General features: G+C 58.3%; 1 protein-coding gene across 2 annotated transcripts in view; it reads left to right on the forward strand.

The window, feature by feature from the left end:
• Positions 1-526: 526 nt before the first annotated feature.
• MGAT5B (alpha-1,6-mannosylglycoprotein 6-beta-N-acetylglucosaminyltransferase B) overlaps positions 527-15816 on the forward strand; it is a gene marked incomplete at both ends in the record, with an annotated part of 66720 nt that continues 51430 nt past the window's right edge. For both annotated transcript variants that reach the window (XM_084273650.1, XM_084273651.1), the window contains 2 exons: positions 527-594; positions 6853-6965. In XM_084273650.1, coding sequence (XP_084129776.1) covers positions 527-594; positions 6853-6965 — 181 coding nt within the window. The remainder of the gene's footprint in view (positions 595-6852; positions 6966-15816) is intronic.

Consider the following 15816-nt stretch of genomic DNA (forward strand, 5'->3'; position numbering starts at 1 on the left):
CTGTCCCGCCCTCCCCGCCCCCAAACATCCATCCTGCCCCCCAAAAAACGCCTTTCCCCCCCCGGGGAGACAATCACCCCCCGCACAGCATCCCCACCCCCGGGAATAACCCCTCCCGACCCCCCCCCCATCTCCCCGCTCCGCAGCAGGGGCTGCCGCTAGATGGCACGCCGCGCCCGGCGCAGCCTCCGCGGGGCGGTGCGGGGCGGTGCGGGGCGGAGCTGCCTCCGCGGGGCTGCGCGGAGCGGGGCAGGGCAGGGCGCGGTGCCCCGCACGGGCTGCGCGGCGCGGGGGGGGCGGCCCGGCGATGGGCTCGGCCGGCAGCAGCGGGTAGGGCATAGGGCGGGCGGGGAGGGGAGGGTCGCTCCGCTCCGCGCCCCGCTCCGCGCCCGGCCATGCGCCCCCGCGGAGCCCCGCGCTCCGCCCGCTGAGCCCCCGCTTGCTGCCCCTGGGTGAGGAAAGGGGGGGTGCGGGGGGGGGAAGATAACCCCCCTCCCCTCCCCCGCTCCCCCCGCAACTTGGAACGATGATCACGGTCAACGCGGATGGGAAGATAATGGTCAGGAGATGCCTCGTCACCTTGAGACCCTTTAGGTAAAGTTGGTGTTTGCTTCTCCCTCTCCGCCTTGCTGGGGGCGGGGGGGGGGCACATTTAACGCGGGGGGTCGTGGGGAGGGAGGGAGGGAGGGGGGGATGGAGCCCGGGAGGGGGATGTCGGGGGGCCAGGCAAGTTTGCCCACAGGTCAGTGCTGCTGGGGGGGTCCCGGCTCCCTCCTCCCGGCTGGATCCCCGAGGGTGGTGGGGGGGTTAATTCCGGGGTGGGGGTTAATTCCGGGGCTGCGTGCCGTTGTCTTTTGAATTCCCTTCCCCGAGGTGTTGATGCTGACGGGGGAATCGGTTCCTCGGGTTTCCATCCCCTCGTGCTGCTGGGGATTGGTGACCCCCCCGCGAACCGGCAGCGGGGCTGGTTTGATACCCCAGCCCGGAACCCTCCCGCCCCAGCCCCCCCGGGCCCACCTCTTGCTGTCCTCCCTTGGTGTAACTCACCCCGTTTTTGCCTCCGTGCGCCTGTTTCCCCCCTCCAGCCCTGGCTCTCCAGTCCCTCATGTCACCAGAGATGGGCTTTGGTTGCTCCAGGCTGGAGGCAGACGGGGGACGCCGGTAATTGCTCGGCTTTGCCATGGGGAGGGGGGCTCAGAGACCCACAGAAGGGCAAAGTGCTGGGAGTGTGAGGAACAGGGTAGGGGGGGAGCCCAGCCCGGCGGTTGCCAGGGCCCCCTGCTTTGTTTGGGGGGCTGGGGATCACCTGGGATCACCCCAGGGATCTGGTTGCTGCTGCCTTGTCTAGCCCAGGCTGGCGCCCGGAGCTGGGAGGGAAGGATGGGGCTGTGCTTGTGCCGCTCGCTTGTGCTCAGGTTTGGGGGTGTTGTGCCTCTAGCCTGGGGGGGATTCCTGCTGCTGGACCTCCCCAGCAGCACCCCGGGGCTGGGGGGCTGGGCCGAGGGGATGTCGGGAAGCAGTGGCAGAGGAGGGGCAGGAAAGAGCCCTACAGATCCCACGGGATGGGTAGGGAGTGACCGTGGGAGAGGTGGGAAGGGCACGTGCACCCCAGGGGTACGCTCGTTGGCTGTGTGCTGTCTTAAGCAGGTTTGAAGTCTGGAGTGGTGAAGTGACAGGCCTCCCCCCCCCCCGTGCCCCCAGTGCCAGTCCTGGGGCTGGGGAAGCCCATTTTCAGCAGGGACCTGGGATCAGGCTGGGGCAGCGCTGGGAGGGGGTCACAGGGTGGTCACGGTGTCCCAAGGGAGGTGAGGATGTGTGTGGATGAGGGGTTTGCAGGACAGCACTGAGCTGGAGGGTCCCTGGTGCCCACCACAGAGAGGAGCACCCACACAGTCCTGTCTGTGCGCCCTGGGCTGGCTTCTGCTCGCAAACCAGTGCAGACCAGTCAGGGTGGCACTGGAACTAGAAGTGTTACCCCGTTGTTAACCAGTCAGGCTTTCCCCACGGGAGAGAATTTGGTTCCCCAAACCCTCTCCTACCTGCCCCACCATGCCCAGCTCTGCACCTCCTCCTCCCCGCTGGTGTCATGATGCTGAGCCTGACCCCTCCACACCATGGTCCTGGGTCACCTTACTCCTTGCCCAGTGCAGGCAGGTGTTGTCACTGTGCCACTCCAGCTGTAACCCCGTGCCAATCAGCCCTGCTCCCCTAACCTCTGCACCCCATCTTCTCAGCTGATGCAAACCAGGGACTACCCACAGGAGCAGGAGAAGATGTTGGTAGCCAGGATGGGTCCTGTAAATGGGGAGCTTGCTGCTGGCTGGGCAAAGCCCTGCAGCTCTGGGGAAGCCTCTGGTGTGATCCCCCACTGGGTGAGACTCCTGGCAGCCATTGGTGCCATCAGCAAACAGCAGAGAGGAGACCTGACCCTTTGCACCAAAACATTTCATTAAGAAGGCTCCAGGCATGCTTAGCAAAGCAGTGCAGAGCCCTGAGCTGGGAAAGCACCTGCAGAGAGCAGGAAGGGGAGAGAGAGCAGGCAGAGCAGCACAGGAGCAGCCTGTAGAAACATCCATGGATGCTCTGACTCCATCTCAGCACCGAAGGGGCTTTAATTTGTGACAGTGCTGGATTCAGGCATGAAATCATTGTGGGGCCCATGGCTGGCTCACCCAGCTCTTGGGTTTGCAGAATGTGGGGAGTTGAGGTGAGTTTGTCAGCTGGAAGCCCAAGCCAGGCTTTCCTTGTGTCTGAAACGCTGGCCAGTAAGAGAATTCGCTGTGGTCCCCTTTGTGGAGGAGGATTCCTGTGGCTGAGCATCATTTTGACAGCACCACGGTGCCTCTGGGCTCTGAGCAAAACAAGGTTTGCAGGAGAGAGAGAGCATCTTCCATTAGCCTGGCTGCTGTGCTTGGGGAGCCTGGCTCAGCTTTTGGGAGCAAGAGACTTGGCTGTTGAAAACTTGTCCAGTAAAAGGCATTACCTTTCCCTGGAGCCCTCAGGTTCCCCGTGCACCACGTTCTCCCCATGGGTTCCAGCTGGGTGGTGCTGGGACTGTCTGTCCATGGTGCTGCATCCCAGCCCCATTCATTGCCCTTCCTCCTCTCCATCGCCTCCCAGCTCATCGCTCAGCCCCTCCTGGTTGCATCCAGCTTCCAGTCCCATGGGCTGCAGTCTGCAGTGACTGGGGGCATCGCTTCCAATTTTCACTAAAGCCCTGGAGGATTTGGCTTCCTTCTCTTTTGGGCACCAAGCCAGAGCCCAGAACTGTGAACATTTCGATCTGGGGAGGGTGTGGAAAGGGATTTGGCACCAGAACCATCATCCCCAGGCGATGGATGAAACGTGACGTGGGATGACAGTGTGCACAGTAGGAGTAGATGCTCCTCAGTCATTTGGAGCTCCATGGTCAAGTGAGTGAGGCTGGATTTTGAAGACAGAGTGTGTTTGATGGGTGGTGTGGAAGGTCAGGGCTCTGTTCCGTGGTGGTTTCCTGCAGAAGGAGCTCCCATGCAGTTAAAGCTGGGCCAAGCACTTCTATTCACCTGGAGAAGATCAGTGTGAAGTAAAAGCAATGGGGTCCCCAGGCTGACAGCCTGTCCCTGCAACCCCCCCTCTCCCTTGAGCACTGCTGCTGGGCTGGATCCACTTCTCTCTTAGGTATGTGAGTCCTGGCTGGGCTCTGATCCCTCTTTTCTCAGGAAAACAGCATCCCCATCCCACCCCCCCCTCCCCAAATCCAGTCAAAATCAACAAGATTTTGTCTCCTAATGAGATGCTGGAGCACAGATCACCTTTGAATCTCTTCCTTGGGTTTTTTTTTTGCTTTCCTCTTGGTGTTTCACTCCTTGCTGGAGTATAATTATGAAGATTAAAATGAGTAAACAAGGCCTTGCATAATGATGAGTGTATTGTCAATAGGAGGGGTGAGCTGGGGAGCAGCTCTGATTAGTTAATCAGGTGGTACTTTGGTAAAATGCCTCGTGGGGGAGGAGGAAGCTGGCAGCAGGATGGCACCCTTGGGTGGGTTTTATACCCTGGTGTTGTCCCAGGGAGGACCTTTGGCTGTGGGGCACAGCTGGGGTTTGACCTCCTCCTCCTCCAGCTTCTTCCAGGGAGGTGCCAGAGCAGGCAGCATTCCCCCTCTCCTGCTCTAAGGACAGATTCTTGCCTCCAAGGCTGAGGTGGATGCTGCATTCCCCTCCACTGCATTCCCAAGAGTCTTCCAGGCCTGTGCCACATGGCTGGGCACAGGGTGTGATAATGGGCACGGGGTAATGTCCCCAAATCACCCCTTCCCCAAGCAATTTATGGGGCACCACCTTGCTTTGCAGGGATGCTCTGCTGCCTCAGTGCCTGAGCTGGTCCACAGCTCTCTGGAACCCCTTCTTCAGGGTCTGCTTTGGGAGGGGAGCTGAGGTCGTAGCCATCCCCATGAGCAGACACCACAGCCTGGTGGTTCATGGCTGCTGGGGGGGCCGTGCTGGGCTTGTAGGCCCAGCCATGCCTGCAGGGACAGGAGCCTGGATTAGCCAAGCTCGATGCTGTTTATAGCTTTTTAAACTGCCTCCCACCCCCAGGCAGGCTGGTTCAGAAACAGCAAGAGGGGCTTGAGCTGCTGCACTCCCAGGTGCCTGCACAGGGGTGGCCAGGGGGGTTTAGGGGGTCCTCATGTCCCCTCTCCCAGGGGGGTCAGCTGTCCCAGGTGTGGGTCCTCAAATGGTGTCTGTGCTGGGTCTGAGCTGCTCTCCGAGCTCGTTAATGCTAACGAGCCCAGGGTGCTGCTTTTTCTCTTGATTAGGGGGGAGGTAAGAAGGGGGTTGGGGGCTGCTGGTGCTGCTTGGCCAGAGCCTGTGCCCAGGTGACCTTGATCTGCTGGGACCAGCTGGGGATGGGGCAGGGCTGTTCTGGGGGTGGACAGGGGTCAGATGCCTGTCTGTGTGGGCAGGGTTGATGCTCCTCAGAGCAGGCAGGGGAAACCCTTTGATCTGGAGTCACCAGATGCTGAGAGCAAGGCTGCTCTGTGTCTGGGGCTCAGGTGCATGCTGGCTGTGTGAGAGCATCATCTGTGCTGGTGGGATGGGGGTAGGGAGCACACAAGGTCCCATGAAGGCACCTTGTTTTGCCCAGGAGCCTCTCTGAGCAGCAGCAGCCTGGCCAGAGCCGTGGAGACCTGCCCTGGGATCTCCTTCAGCAGATCCCCCTGGGGAAGCCAGTCCTTCTGGAGCTGCTTGGTGCTGCTCTTCAGCTCTACACAACATCTCCTGTGGCTAGCAAGTGCTTTGGAGTAGGTTAGTTGTTTGCCAGCCCTTCCAGCAACAGGCAGTCACAGCGCTGGCACGTTGCAGCCCAGCTTTGCTGCCTGGCTCATAATCTGCCTTCTAACTACACAGTAATGAGTGGATGGAGGGTGGTGGTGTTCCTCTGTGAGCCTTTCTCTGGAAAAGCCTGGCTTTAGTGTTGGACAACTGTGCTGTGTTTCTGTGGGTGGCTCCTGAGCTCTGTGGATGATGCTGTGAACTTGTAAAGCAGAGTTCCTGCTCCCCTTTGGCTCAGGGATGCTGAGAGGCAGAAACACCAGTGGGCACCCTAGGGTCTTGCTCAGTGCCCTGTCCCACGTGGGATTTATTTGAAGACAAGCCTGTTGCTTCACAGGGCTTGCTGGCAGTTGTCTTTTCTCCTTCTCCTTGAAATTTTCTTTGGGTTTGGCCAGCTGAGATCTCTGGTGTGGCTCCAGGAGCTGTTGTGTGCTGTGCCAGAGCTTTGCCCAAGGGTGCTGCACCTCCATGGAGACTCAGAAGCATCTCCAGGTAGTGGAGAGTGGCCAGGCATCCTTCCACTGCTGCAGCATGCTGAGGAGGTGAGGAGCCTTGGCTTTATGCTCCCTGATGCACAGTAACCCTTCTGCTTGCACAGGGGTGCTGCCCTCAGCTTCTTCACCCCCCACCCCAAAAAGTTCCTGGCCTGAATAGGAGCAGTGCTGAGGGCTCCTGCCTCTCTCACAGCTGGAGGTGACTGTGAGCTTGGCTGGGAGAGACGTGTGGGTCAGCATCCTGCCTGGTTCATCCCTGTGGGAGCCACTTTCCTGCCAGCCAGGACAAACAAAGTGGTGATGGGGTGGTCCTGGGTCGCTGTGCGTGCTGCTAGCACGGGTCCCTCCTGGTCCTGCTGTGCACAGGGCTGCCCAGCCACACAGGCAATGCCAGACACAATGGGGAATGTCAGTGGCCCAGTTACAGGGGAACAAAAGAGCATTTTTATAACAAAATAGACAAAGAAAGGGGTTATTTTTTAGCTCCTTTGGGAGGAAGGGAAGGTACGAGGTCTCTCTTTTCCCTGGACTCTCCTGGGAGGAAAATGGGTATTGTTTATTGTAGCAGTTCCTGTGGGCTGGGTTACTGGGCTGGATCTGGGATCTAGTGGATCACAACAGCAGCCACGGACTGGTTCAGCTTTCCCACCTGTGGTGCACGTCCTCTCCTCCCTCCCAAGGCCAGCCCATCCGAGCAGGCTGCAGGGATTTGGGAGGTGGTTGGCAGGTAAAACACCTGCTCAGTGCCAGGGCAGAAGCATCTTGGGGCTCTTCATGAAGTGCCCGTGGCCTGGCTGTGGGTGTGAGGTGCTGCTGTGCTCTCACAGGGCTGGGGCTGCAGAGCTGCTCCTTGCCTGGACTGGGTGGGGATGGAGCAGCTGAAGAGGAGGCAGGGGTTGTCCTGCCTGCCTCTTCCAGACACCCCAAAGCAAAGCAGCCCCATTACTGTGCAGAGGGGTTTCCCCAGTGGGGCAGGGGGTGGCGGGGCTTTGCCAGGAGCGAGCCGGTTCCTCACCACAGCTCTGCTTTCCCTCCCACAGGATATTCGTGCTGGGCATCGGATTCTTCACCCTGTGCTTCCTGATGACCTCTCTGGGAGGGCAGTTCTCAGCCAAGCGCCTGGGCGACTCGCCCTTCACCATCCGGACCGAAGGTAAGCCCGGCTCTGCCCACCCACACCATGCTCAGTGATGCCCATGTACATGGTCCAGCTGAGCTGCTGAGTGCCAGGGACATTAAGGAGGGTGGTGCTCAGATGCCTCAGTTCCCAAGGCTCTGTCCTGACCCATCCCAAGGTGGTTTGGGGTCCTGTTGTCCCTTCTTGCTGTGGCATGAGGTGCTTTGCAGCCGTGGGGCTGAACCCTGGCTGTGTTTGGACCTGGAGGTGTACAGACATGGTGTGAGCTGCAGTGTGGGTGCAGAGGCTGGCCTGCAGCAGAGGGCTGGGAAAACATGGGTGACAGGGGCGTGTGGGCTCACCTGGGCTGAGGATTTGGCTTGGCTGCTCGGGGGGCTCAGTGGTTTTGGGCAGTTTGGGTCTGAAGTTGTTTCTTGGGGTGGGAAAATGGTCTTGGTGGTTTTGTGGAGGTACTGAGACACAGAACAGGACCAGTCCCCTTTTTAGTGAGTGTGCTTTTGGTTACAGTTTTTAAACCATCTTTTTCAGCAAGATGTGCATTCAGCTGCTTTATCTCCTTTCTGGCTGCCTTAGGGTGGAGTAACTGTTCCCATCCTTCTTGTCATGGCTTTAACCCAGAGCTTTGAGGCCAGTGACACCCATCCTTGTGTGTGTCTCGTGTACTGGGCACAACATCAGTGCAGCCCTGGAGCTGAGACCAAAGAAACCTCCTTTTTTGGGTTCTCACACCTCTGAGTCCTCCACACTTAGTGCTTTAGGTGCTTCAGTCTGGCCCTGTAATGGGTTCATAGAGTCATAAAATCATAGAATCCCAGCCTGGTCTGGGTTGGGAGGGACCCCAAGGATCACAGAGCTCCAACCCCCTGCCACAGGCAGGGACACCAACCTCCAGCCCTGGAGCTACACAAGGTTGCCCAGTGCCCCATCCAACCTGGCCTTGAACACCCCCAGGGATGGGGCACCCACCCCCTCTCTGGGCAGCCTGTTCCAGCCCCTCACCACTCTCTCTGGAAAGAACTTCCCCCTGATATCTCCTCTCCCCCTTCCCTCCTCCAGCTTCACTCCATCCCCCTTGTCCTGGCAGTCTCTGCCCTTTAACAAGCCCATTCCCCTCCTAAAGGGAGGGGTTCCCCTTCTTCCATCTGAGCACCCAGTCATGATGACCCCCCTTGGCTCTGCTGGGGGCTGTGCCTGAGCACCTGCCTTGCCAGCTGGCAGAGATGCCCATGGCTTTGCTCTGGGGCTGTGTGGGTCTGGATGCCCCTCCTGGGAATGGCTGCTCTGCTTGCTTGACAAAGGAACTGAAAATACAGTGATGACCTGGGTCCTCTCCTTTCTCCAGCTTTCAGCCTCCTAGGTCCATAACTGGCTAAGGCAAGTCCTGCATTGTTTGTTAGGAAGCTCAGAAATTCATTGTAAACCCTTTCCCCCCACACTTTATTGGCTGGATTTGCCAGCAAGGTATTGCTTCCAGATGAATTGCTGCAGATTTGGCTGTGGCTGTGTTTCTTGTTGGGGAAGGTCTGGTTGATTCACAGCCTCACACAGTTTGGAAACACGCAGCATCCTCTCTCCTGTCTCTGGAGGAAGGATGCTGTTTTGGATGAAGGTCATATTCTTTGTCCCCAGGACTTGGCAGGCACAACCTGAGAGGCTTTTTCTAGCTCATTAACACTGGGTTCAGGCTGTTGGACTTGAGCCTTTCCTGTGATGTTGGTAGGCAGGGACTGGCCATCCCCTGTGGCGATGGAGCTACTCAGGGTGAGAAACCCCAAATGTGGGACTGAGACCTCAGGGCTGGAGCTGGACAGGAGCCAGCCAAGGTCGCTGCAGACCCCTCTCTGTCATCTCTGGAAGGTTGTGGCTGTTTGGGGAGACCCAGATAGCTGGAATAAGCAACCACTGGACCTGTGGGAAGAGGCAGGAGGGACAATGCACACTGGGCAGCCTTGCTGGTGCCGCTGGGAAATGGGGAGTCAGAGATCAGAAAGCTGGAGACACTCCATGCTTGGAGGCTTTCAAACATCATCTGGCTGATGTGAGGCTGGGGGCAGCTGTCTGCCCCCCCAGGTCTGCTCTACTTGGAGCAGGAGGTTGGGGAAGGGGCTCCAGAGGTCCCTCCTGGCTGGGGTGATGCTGAGCTGCCGTGGAGGAGCGCTGAACGCCCATGGAAGTGGGTGCAGGTGGAGGGGAGCAGGAGTGGATGTGCTTCTTGCTAGTGCTGCAAAGCCTCTGTAGGTCTGGTTGAATAACAAGCTGGCATTGAGTGAAGGTGTGTTATGGGTCCCAGGAAATGCTGCTGCCTGCAAGCGTTGCCGTGAAGTGCCCGGTGCTGATCACAGGAGCTCCCAGGAGCAGGGTGGCTGCACTGGGCTGAGTGGCTCTTGGTGTAACAGGGGGAATGGGGCCAGTGTTCACACAGACCTGGGCAGGCTCAGGGCCGTGGGCTCACGTCTGCCACGGGCTGAAGCTTGGCTGTCACCTGGGACTGGGCTCCCAGTGTGAAACCAGTGCGCTGGTGGCCCTGCCTGGGGAAGAGCCTGGTCCCTGCTGCTGCTCTCCCCTCTCATGGGCTCGTGGAAGCGTTGGGTTTAATGGGCCCTTTGGAGCATCATTCATTAATGGATTAATTCTGTGCTGGGAGCTGGCAGCATCGTCTCCCTGTATGCTCTGGGTGGGGGCTGCTTTACTGGAAGTATTTAGTGGGGGGGGTGTGTGTGACTAGCAAGGGTCTGGTCCTCCTGGGGAGGGTGGATACTGGTTTTGTGGCTGCTCTGCTCCCTGTTGCCACCCCTGCTCCCTGTTGCCACCCCTGCTCCCTGTTGCCACCCCTGCTCCCTGTTGCCACCCCTGCTCCCTGTTGCCACCCCTGCTCCCTGTTCCCATCCCCTCAGTGATGCTCTGTGAGAGGAGCTGTGGGTGAAATGCCTGCAGGGTTGGGGTGGCTGTGAAGAGCCAGGGGGGTCAAGCCCAGCACCCAAGCACTTAAAAATCCTTTGGATTGAAGAAATCTGGTTGGGATGTGGGTGTAAAGCTCAGCCCAGGGGCTGTTCTGAGTTCTCCCTGGGCCAGTGCTGAACCTGGGAGCCCACGATCCAAGGACAAGCTTATGAAACCACCCCAGAGTTCTCTCAGCTTCTGACCTGTGTGAACAGCCCATCAAGACCAAAAGGAAGATAGATGTGAGGCAGGACCACAGCAAGGAGAAATGGATAGTGTCACAGCCCCAAAGTTAATCCCATTTTGACTTTAATTTTTCCATGTGAATCTGCTTCTCAGAGGCTGTCTCCACAAGCCAAGGCTCTTGGGGGTGTGTGTGTGCCAGGAATCACTCCTCAGATGGATCCTCTGCTCAGTGGTTCCATGCAGCAGAGGCTTTGAGTCTTAACAATAAATATAAAAAAACCCCTTCTGAAATGCAAGTTATTTTATCCTAATCCACTGCTGCCAAATAAACCCAGACAAAGGTTCCTTTGTCTTGAAATGGCCACTGAGAGAATTTGTTCTACAAACAGAGATCCAGATAAAGAAGAGAAAGGAGCCTCTTAAAATTGGAGGGTGGGAGATGCTTTGGGAAGGGCTCTAGACTCCAGTGCCCTCTCCTCCTCTTTACCACTTAAATGTTTGTTGGTTGGGTTGTTTTCCTTCCCCCAAGCATCTTTCTTATGGTTTTGTTTTACTGCTGGGGTCAAACTGTCTCAGGGGCAGGGGACTGGTCCTGAACAAGCACCCCAATCTTGAATTGCAGTGTGGCTGAGGAGGGGTTTGGTGGTGGTGCTGAGCATCCCGCTGCTGGAGCTGGCTGCTGCAGGGGATTAGTGGAGGAAAATAGGTTATTAAGTGTTAAAATGCCATTAAGTGTGGCTGGAATATCTCTGGAGCTCAGTTAAAAAATGGAAAGCCTTTGGATTTCTCCTGCTGTTGATTCCTGTACAGCAGGGTACGAGGTACTGGAGGAATTTGCTGCAGGTTTTGGGGGATGTGGAGGGTAAATCCTGATGTCCTGAAAGGTGGGACGTGTCCTGAAATGGGAGCTGAGCTCTGCCCTTGCTGTGGGCTGCTGGTTCTTGCTCTGGGGCTTTGATCTGAGTGCTGTGAGTGGCTCACAGGGGTCGGGGTATCTCAGAATGTGGGGTGTGTGTGCTGCACCAGCAGCTCCTGTGCTGAGGGAACGTGATGCTTGAATCCTGGAGCCTCTGGGAAGCGGGGGGGGGTGGTGCTGAGCTCTGGAGCTGTGTGTTTGCTGTTCCTGTGCCCATCCCTTCAACCCATTTTTCAAGTGTTTCCTGCCTGGACTGGTGCTCAGCTGGAGAGCTCAACACCTGCCTTTTCCACCCCAAAACAGCTCCCAGCAGCACCTCCAGCTGGTTTCCTGTGGGTCACCACAATAGGGCCCCTGTGTTGCGTTTCCTCAGCCACTCTGGAAGCAGGAGTAGTGGGGACAGGGGACAAAGGAAGGGCAAGGGTGGGGGAGAGCTGGTTTTAGAGCGCAAACTGGGAAAAGCACATCCTCTGCGAGGCTCCTGCACCCTGTCCTGGGTTGCTGAGATGTGATTTGGGGTCTGAGCTCCTCAGGACCTTCAAGTTGTGGACTGGGGGGGGGTTCCTGGTCCTGTGCCACATGGACTTCCTGCAGCTTGGAAATCTCTGTGGCAGTGGGCAGTGCCACAGCATCTGCTGGGACTGCCCTTGAGCTCCAACCCAGCAGAAGGAGAACAGCTTCTGCTGCAAAAGCCACTGAGATCTGGTCATTCCCTCTCATTTTGCAGAGAAATCAAAACACATGTGGGAAAGTTATGGAGAAAGCCTTCTGGGGACACCCCCCACCCCTCCAGTGCTGGGTTGGGGCATCCTGTCCTGGATGCAGGCTGTGGGTGAAGCTGAGCAGTGCTGCTTTCTTGGGGTGTCAGGCTGGCTCTGGCTCGTTGTGTTGGGGTATGGGACTCTCAGGAAAGGTCCTGCAGACAACCACCAAGACCTATTGCACTGGAAATGGTGCTTAACATCAGCTGCCCTCCCCAAACCCAGCACCCCTCCTGTGTGCTGGCTCCTGGAGCGCTCTGCCTCTCCTGTGGCTGTTGCTTGCCCCAGCTCCTGGAGCCTCACCTGCTGAAAGCAATTCCTTCCATGGATGAACACGGAGGAGCAGAGAGAGGGGAGGCTGTGTGGGGCTGTGCAGCACGGCTGAACGCTTCGGTGTCGCTGGCTGCTGCCTCCCTGCAGAGGAGGGATGCTGGAGGAGCAGGAGTTGTGCTGTGGAGGGGTAACGTTGAAGGTTGCTGGGGGTTTGTAGGGCATCTCCACCACCCCAGAGCTGGTGGGATCTCATGTTAGTTCAGCCCCTTGAATGGCTCCCTGAGGAGTGGAGCAAAGAGGCCAAATGGAAATGAGAGATCCTACACGAACCCCTCAGAGGGGCCCTTGGCTGCTGCTCCTGTTGCTGCTGGTTTTCCTTCTGCAGCATCCCAGCTGTGGCCAGGTACCGTCGCCGTTTGTTCTCACAGAGGATGCAGAAAGGTCAAGCTCAGACTTGCTGGTGATCAGAGGGAGCTTGCATAGCTCTGTCCTCCTCCCTGGCAGTCAGCAGCGCTGGGAGGGGAGGAGGAGGAGGAGGGAGAAGGGCTTCCTGTGTGATTCTGACCCTCTGCATGTGGCTCATTGCGAGGGAGGATGGCAGAGGAGAGGACACCTTGGTGTGGCTTTGCCTGCCAGGTCCTGGCTGCTGCTGAGATGCTGCTGAGATGCTGCTGAGATGCTGCTGAGATGCTGCTGAGACGCTGCTGAGCCCAAAGGAGTTTTGAAGCACAACACAGACGTGTGCTCATCCTCACATCCCAGTTCCCTCCTTCCTTGGGAAAGGCCATTTCTGGGCCCGTTGCACGCTCAAGGTGCTGCCACTTGCCAATCCCTCTCTGCTCCTCACTCTTCTCCTTGGCAGAGCTCGTTGTTCTGACAGGAGCTTCTTGAGTTGGGCCAAATACCTGAAAGTTGCTGGGGGCTTTGACAGCCCTCCTTCTTACCTGCCCTTGCTGGAGGGAGCCCCTGGGAGCCCGAGCTTGGGCTGCTGCCTCCTTGAGACAGGAACGTGCAGCTCCAGAGATGCTCACGGTCTCTTTGCCTCTAAAAAGTCACGTAGCTTAGAAATTCAGGGTGCTGCCTTTAGTGCACGGAGAAGGAGACGGGAGAACTGGCTGGGAAGAGTCGTGTAAGCGAATGACAGTGACTGGGGGACACACTGGTGAGGGAGGGGGCTGGGCAGACTCTGCCGTGCAAACCCAGCGCTGATGATTGCCGGTTTCTCCCCGTGTGAGCTGTAACCCTCTCCCCGGGCTGCCTGTGCTCTGGTTTGATCTTGCCTGCTGAGCAGCCTGGGATGGCTTGTAAGCAGCTTGTCAGGATGCGCTGCCGGAGCGCGTCTCGCCGGGCGGCACCGGCGGGGGGGGGATGCTCGGGGATGGGGCTGCTCGGGGATGGGGCTGTCCTCCCCATCCCAACCCGCAGCGCTCCTACGCGGCCCCTTCCCCCTGACAGGCAGCGGGCGGTGCTGCTCTCGGATCCCGTCTTACCGGCTGTTACCCGCGGCGTTGTCCCTGGGTGCCCGTGGGGAGGGTGTGGGTGAGGGGGCGGCACCTCCCCGGCACCACAGAACCTGCACGTCCCCCATTTCTCTGCTGCTGCATCCAGGGCTGGGTTAGAGTCTCCTGCACCCCGATGGAGGGGTGCCAGCCTGGGGGCACCCGTGGGGAGGGATGCGTGGTACGGCTCCTCCGTGCCTGGGGCTTGGTTCTAGCCTCACAGCATCTGTCCCATCCCGAGCCGCTCCTAGCAGCCCCTGAGGCTGGAGCAGCCAGGTGATGCTGGTCGGTACTGGGAGCGCTTCCATGGCCAGGAGCCGTGCTGGGAGAGATGGGCTTTAACGTTTTCCTCCCCTGGAGAAGCACTGGGGTGGTGGGGCTGGCTGTCCCCTTGCCCAGGGATGCTGGGACCCTTCTCTTGCTTCCTCATTGTCTGAGCATCAGTGGGGAGAAGGGGGTTAAAGGACACCCCAAAGCAAGGCAGAGCCCAGATGCAGGCTGAGGGCTTTCTGCCCCCACCGATGCCTCCCTGCCAGCTCCTGCCAGCTGCTCTGTTGCCCCAGGGACCCTCTTGAGCAGATAACTCTGCAAGCAGCAGCAACAGGGACTTACTCTGCTCTTCCTGCTGAGTACCCAGAGGCTGCTTTAATTAGGGGTTCAAGCGGTGCTCTGTGCTGGGGAATAGCTGTGATGCTGATGGGTGCTGCAGGGAGCGACTGTGGGTGTCAGCAGCTCCCAACACCCCGTGCTGCAGTCAGAGGCTGGTGCTGGGGTTGTACCCCCATGGGTACCACAGGGGGGTCCTCAGCCTGCAGGTTGTTGGCACAGACCGTGGCTTTGCCCAGCTGGGGGTGTTTAAAAGCACGTGTCCCCTCCTGTGTCCCCATGGGCCACCCTGCTTCAGTCCCAGAGCTCTGTGTCCCCCACTGGGCTGGTGAACGTGCCTCGTGCTCCCTCCTCCAGCCCGGGTTTGGGGAAGGAGTTGAGAGGGGAGGTGTGAAGCTTTACTGCTCTTCTTGCCTCGCTGCTGCGGGCAGGGGAACGAGCCCTGTCGAAATGAGGGACATAAATGCACCCGTGGGGGGCTCCCGTGGCACTGGGGGCCACTGCCTGCTTCTACGGGGATGTACTGGGGGAGCTGGTGCTTTGCAGGGCACAGAGGGGCAGGGAGAAGTGGAAGGGCTGTGGTTAAGGCTTAATCCACCCCGGGGACACATCTCCTCCTGAAGGAGTGTCCGTCCGATACAATCGCTGCTCTGAGTCGGATGCCTGCGGGCTTGGGAAGAGGGAAATAAAACCAGCTAATGCCAGGGAAGCCCTTGAGAGGCAGCAGAGTGAATTCACAGGTCCCAACCCGGAGGAGCAGCGCTGGAGCTCTGGGAGTGGTGATGTGATGCTGGCCCCTTCCCTGCCGCCGTGCTGGAGGAGGGAGGAGCAGCACCCCCCTGGCCCTGGCACTCTGTTATCTCCACAAGCAGCAATTCCCAGGGAAGGATTAAATCAATTAATTGATTTTCTATCGCTCATAAGGAAGTCAAATGGCATTTCCACCAACCTGTGATGAGCAAACACCCCACCACGGCCTGGAGGAGTGTTAATGGCTCTTTATGCTTTTATTACCCCTTTTCACTCCTAAATCAAAATTCATCCTGAGCCCGGGAGGCAGCAGGTACTTCAGGAAATGAAAGTAGCACAGTGGGAACCAGGGCAGCTTCTGTAAAAGCCAACCTTTCCCACTGATTTATTTGTTTCTCTGGCCTAAACGAGAGACCAGGGCTCAGTTCAGCTTGGGCAGAGATTAACTGAGGCTCGTCCCATGGCTCTGCCAGTGCCCCCAGCTCCTGTGGGCTCTGCTTTGGGCTGCTGCCCTGCTCTGCTGTGGGGAGGCTGCTGGGCTGGGAGGAAAGGGATGATTTATTTGTCCCTGGAAACAGAGTGGCAGGCTGCCCGGCACTGTTTGCCCAATATTTTTGGCTGAAGGAGAAATGATAATAATTCTGGAAATGTTAAATTAGGGATTTGTGCTGGTTCTGAACCAGAATGTTTTGGGGCAGCTGTAAATGAGGCTGCGAGCTTGAGCGCCGGCCGTGCGGAGCCAGGGGAGCGACGGAGCTGCTGAGCCTCCTCAGTTCTTCCTCTGGCTGATCTTGGGGTGTGCAAACACCAGGATGGGTCCTTGCTCTGCCCAAGGGCTTTGGGATGTCTTGCAGTCCTTGGCACGTTGCTGCCAGGTTTTCCCTGGGTCAGCAACAGGGGCTATGAGGAGAACTACCAGCCTTAAACACTGATGC

This window comes from Gallinula chloropus, assembly GCF_964237585.1.
Source record: "Gallinula chloropus genome assembly, chromosome: 20".
NCBI classification, from domain to species: Eukaryota; Metazoa; Chordata; class Aves; order Gruiformes; family Rallidae; genus Gallinula; species Gallinula chloropus.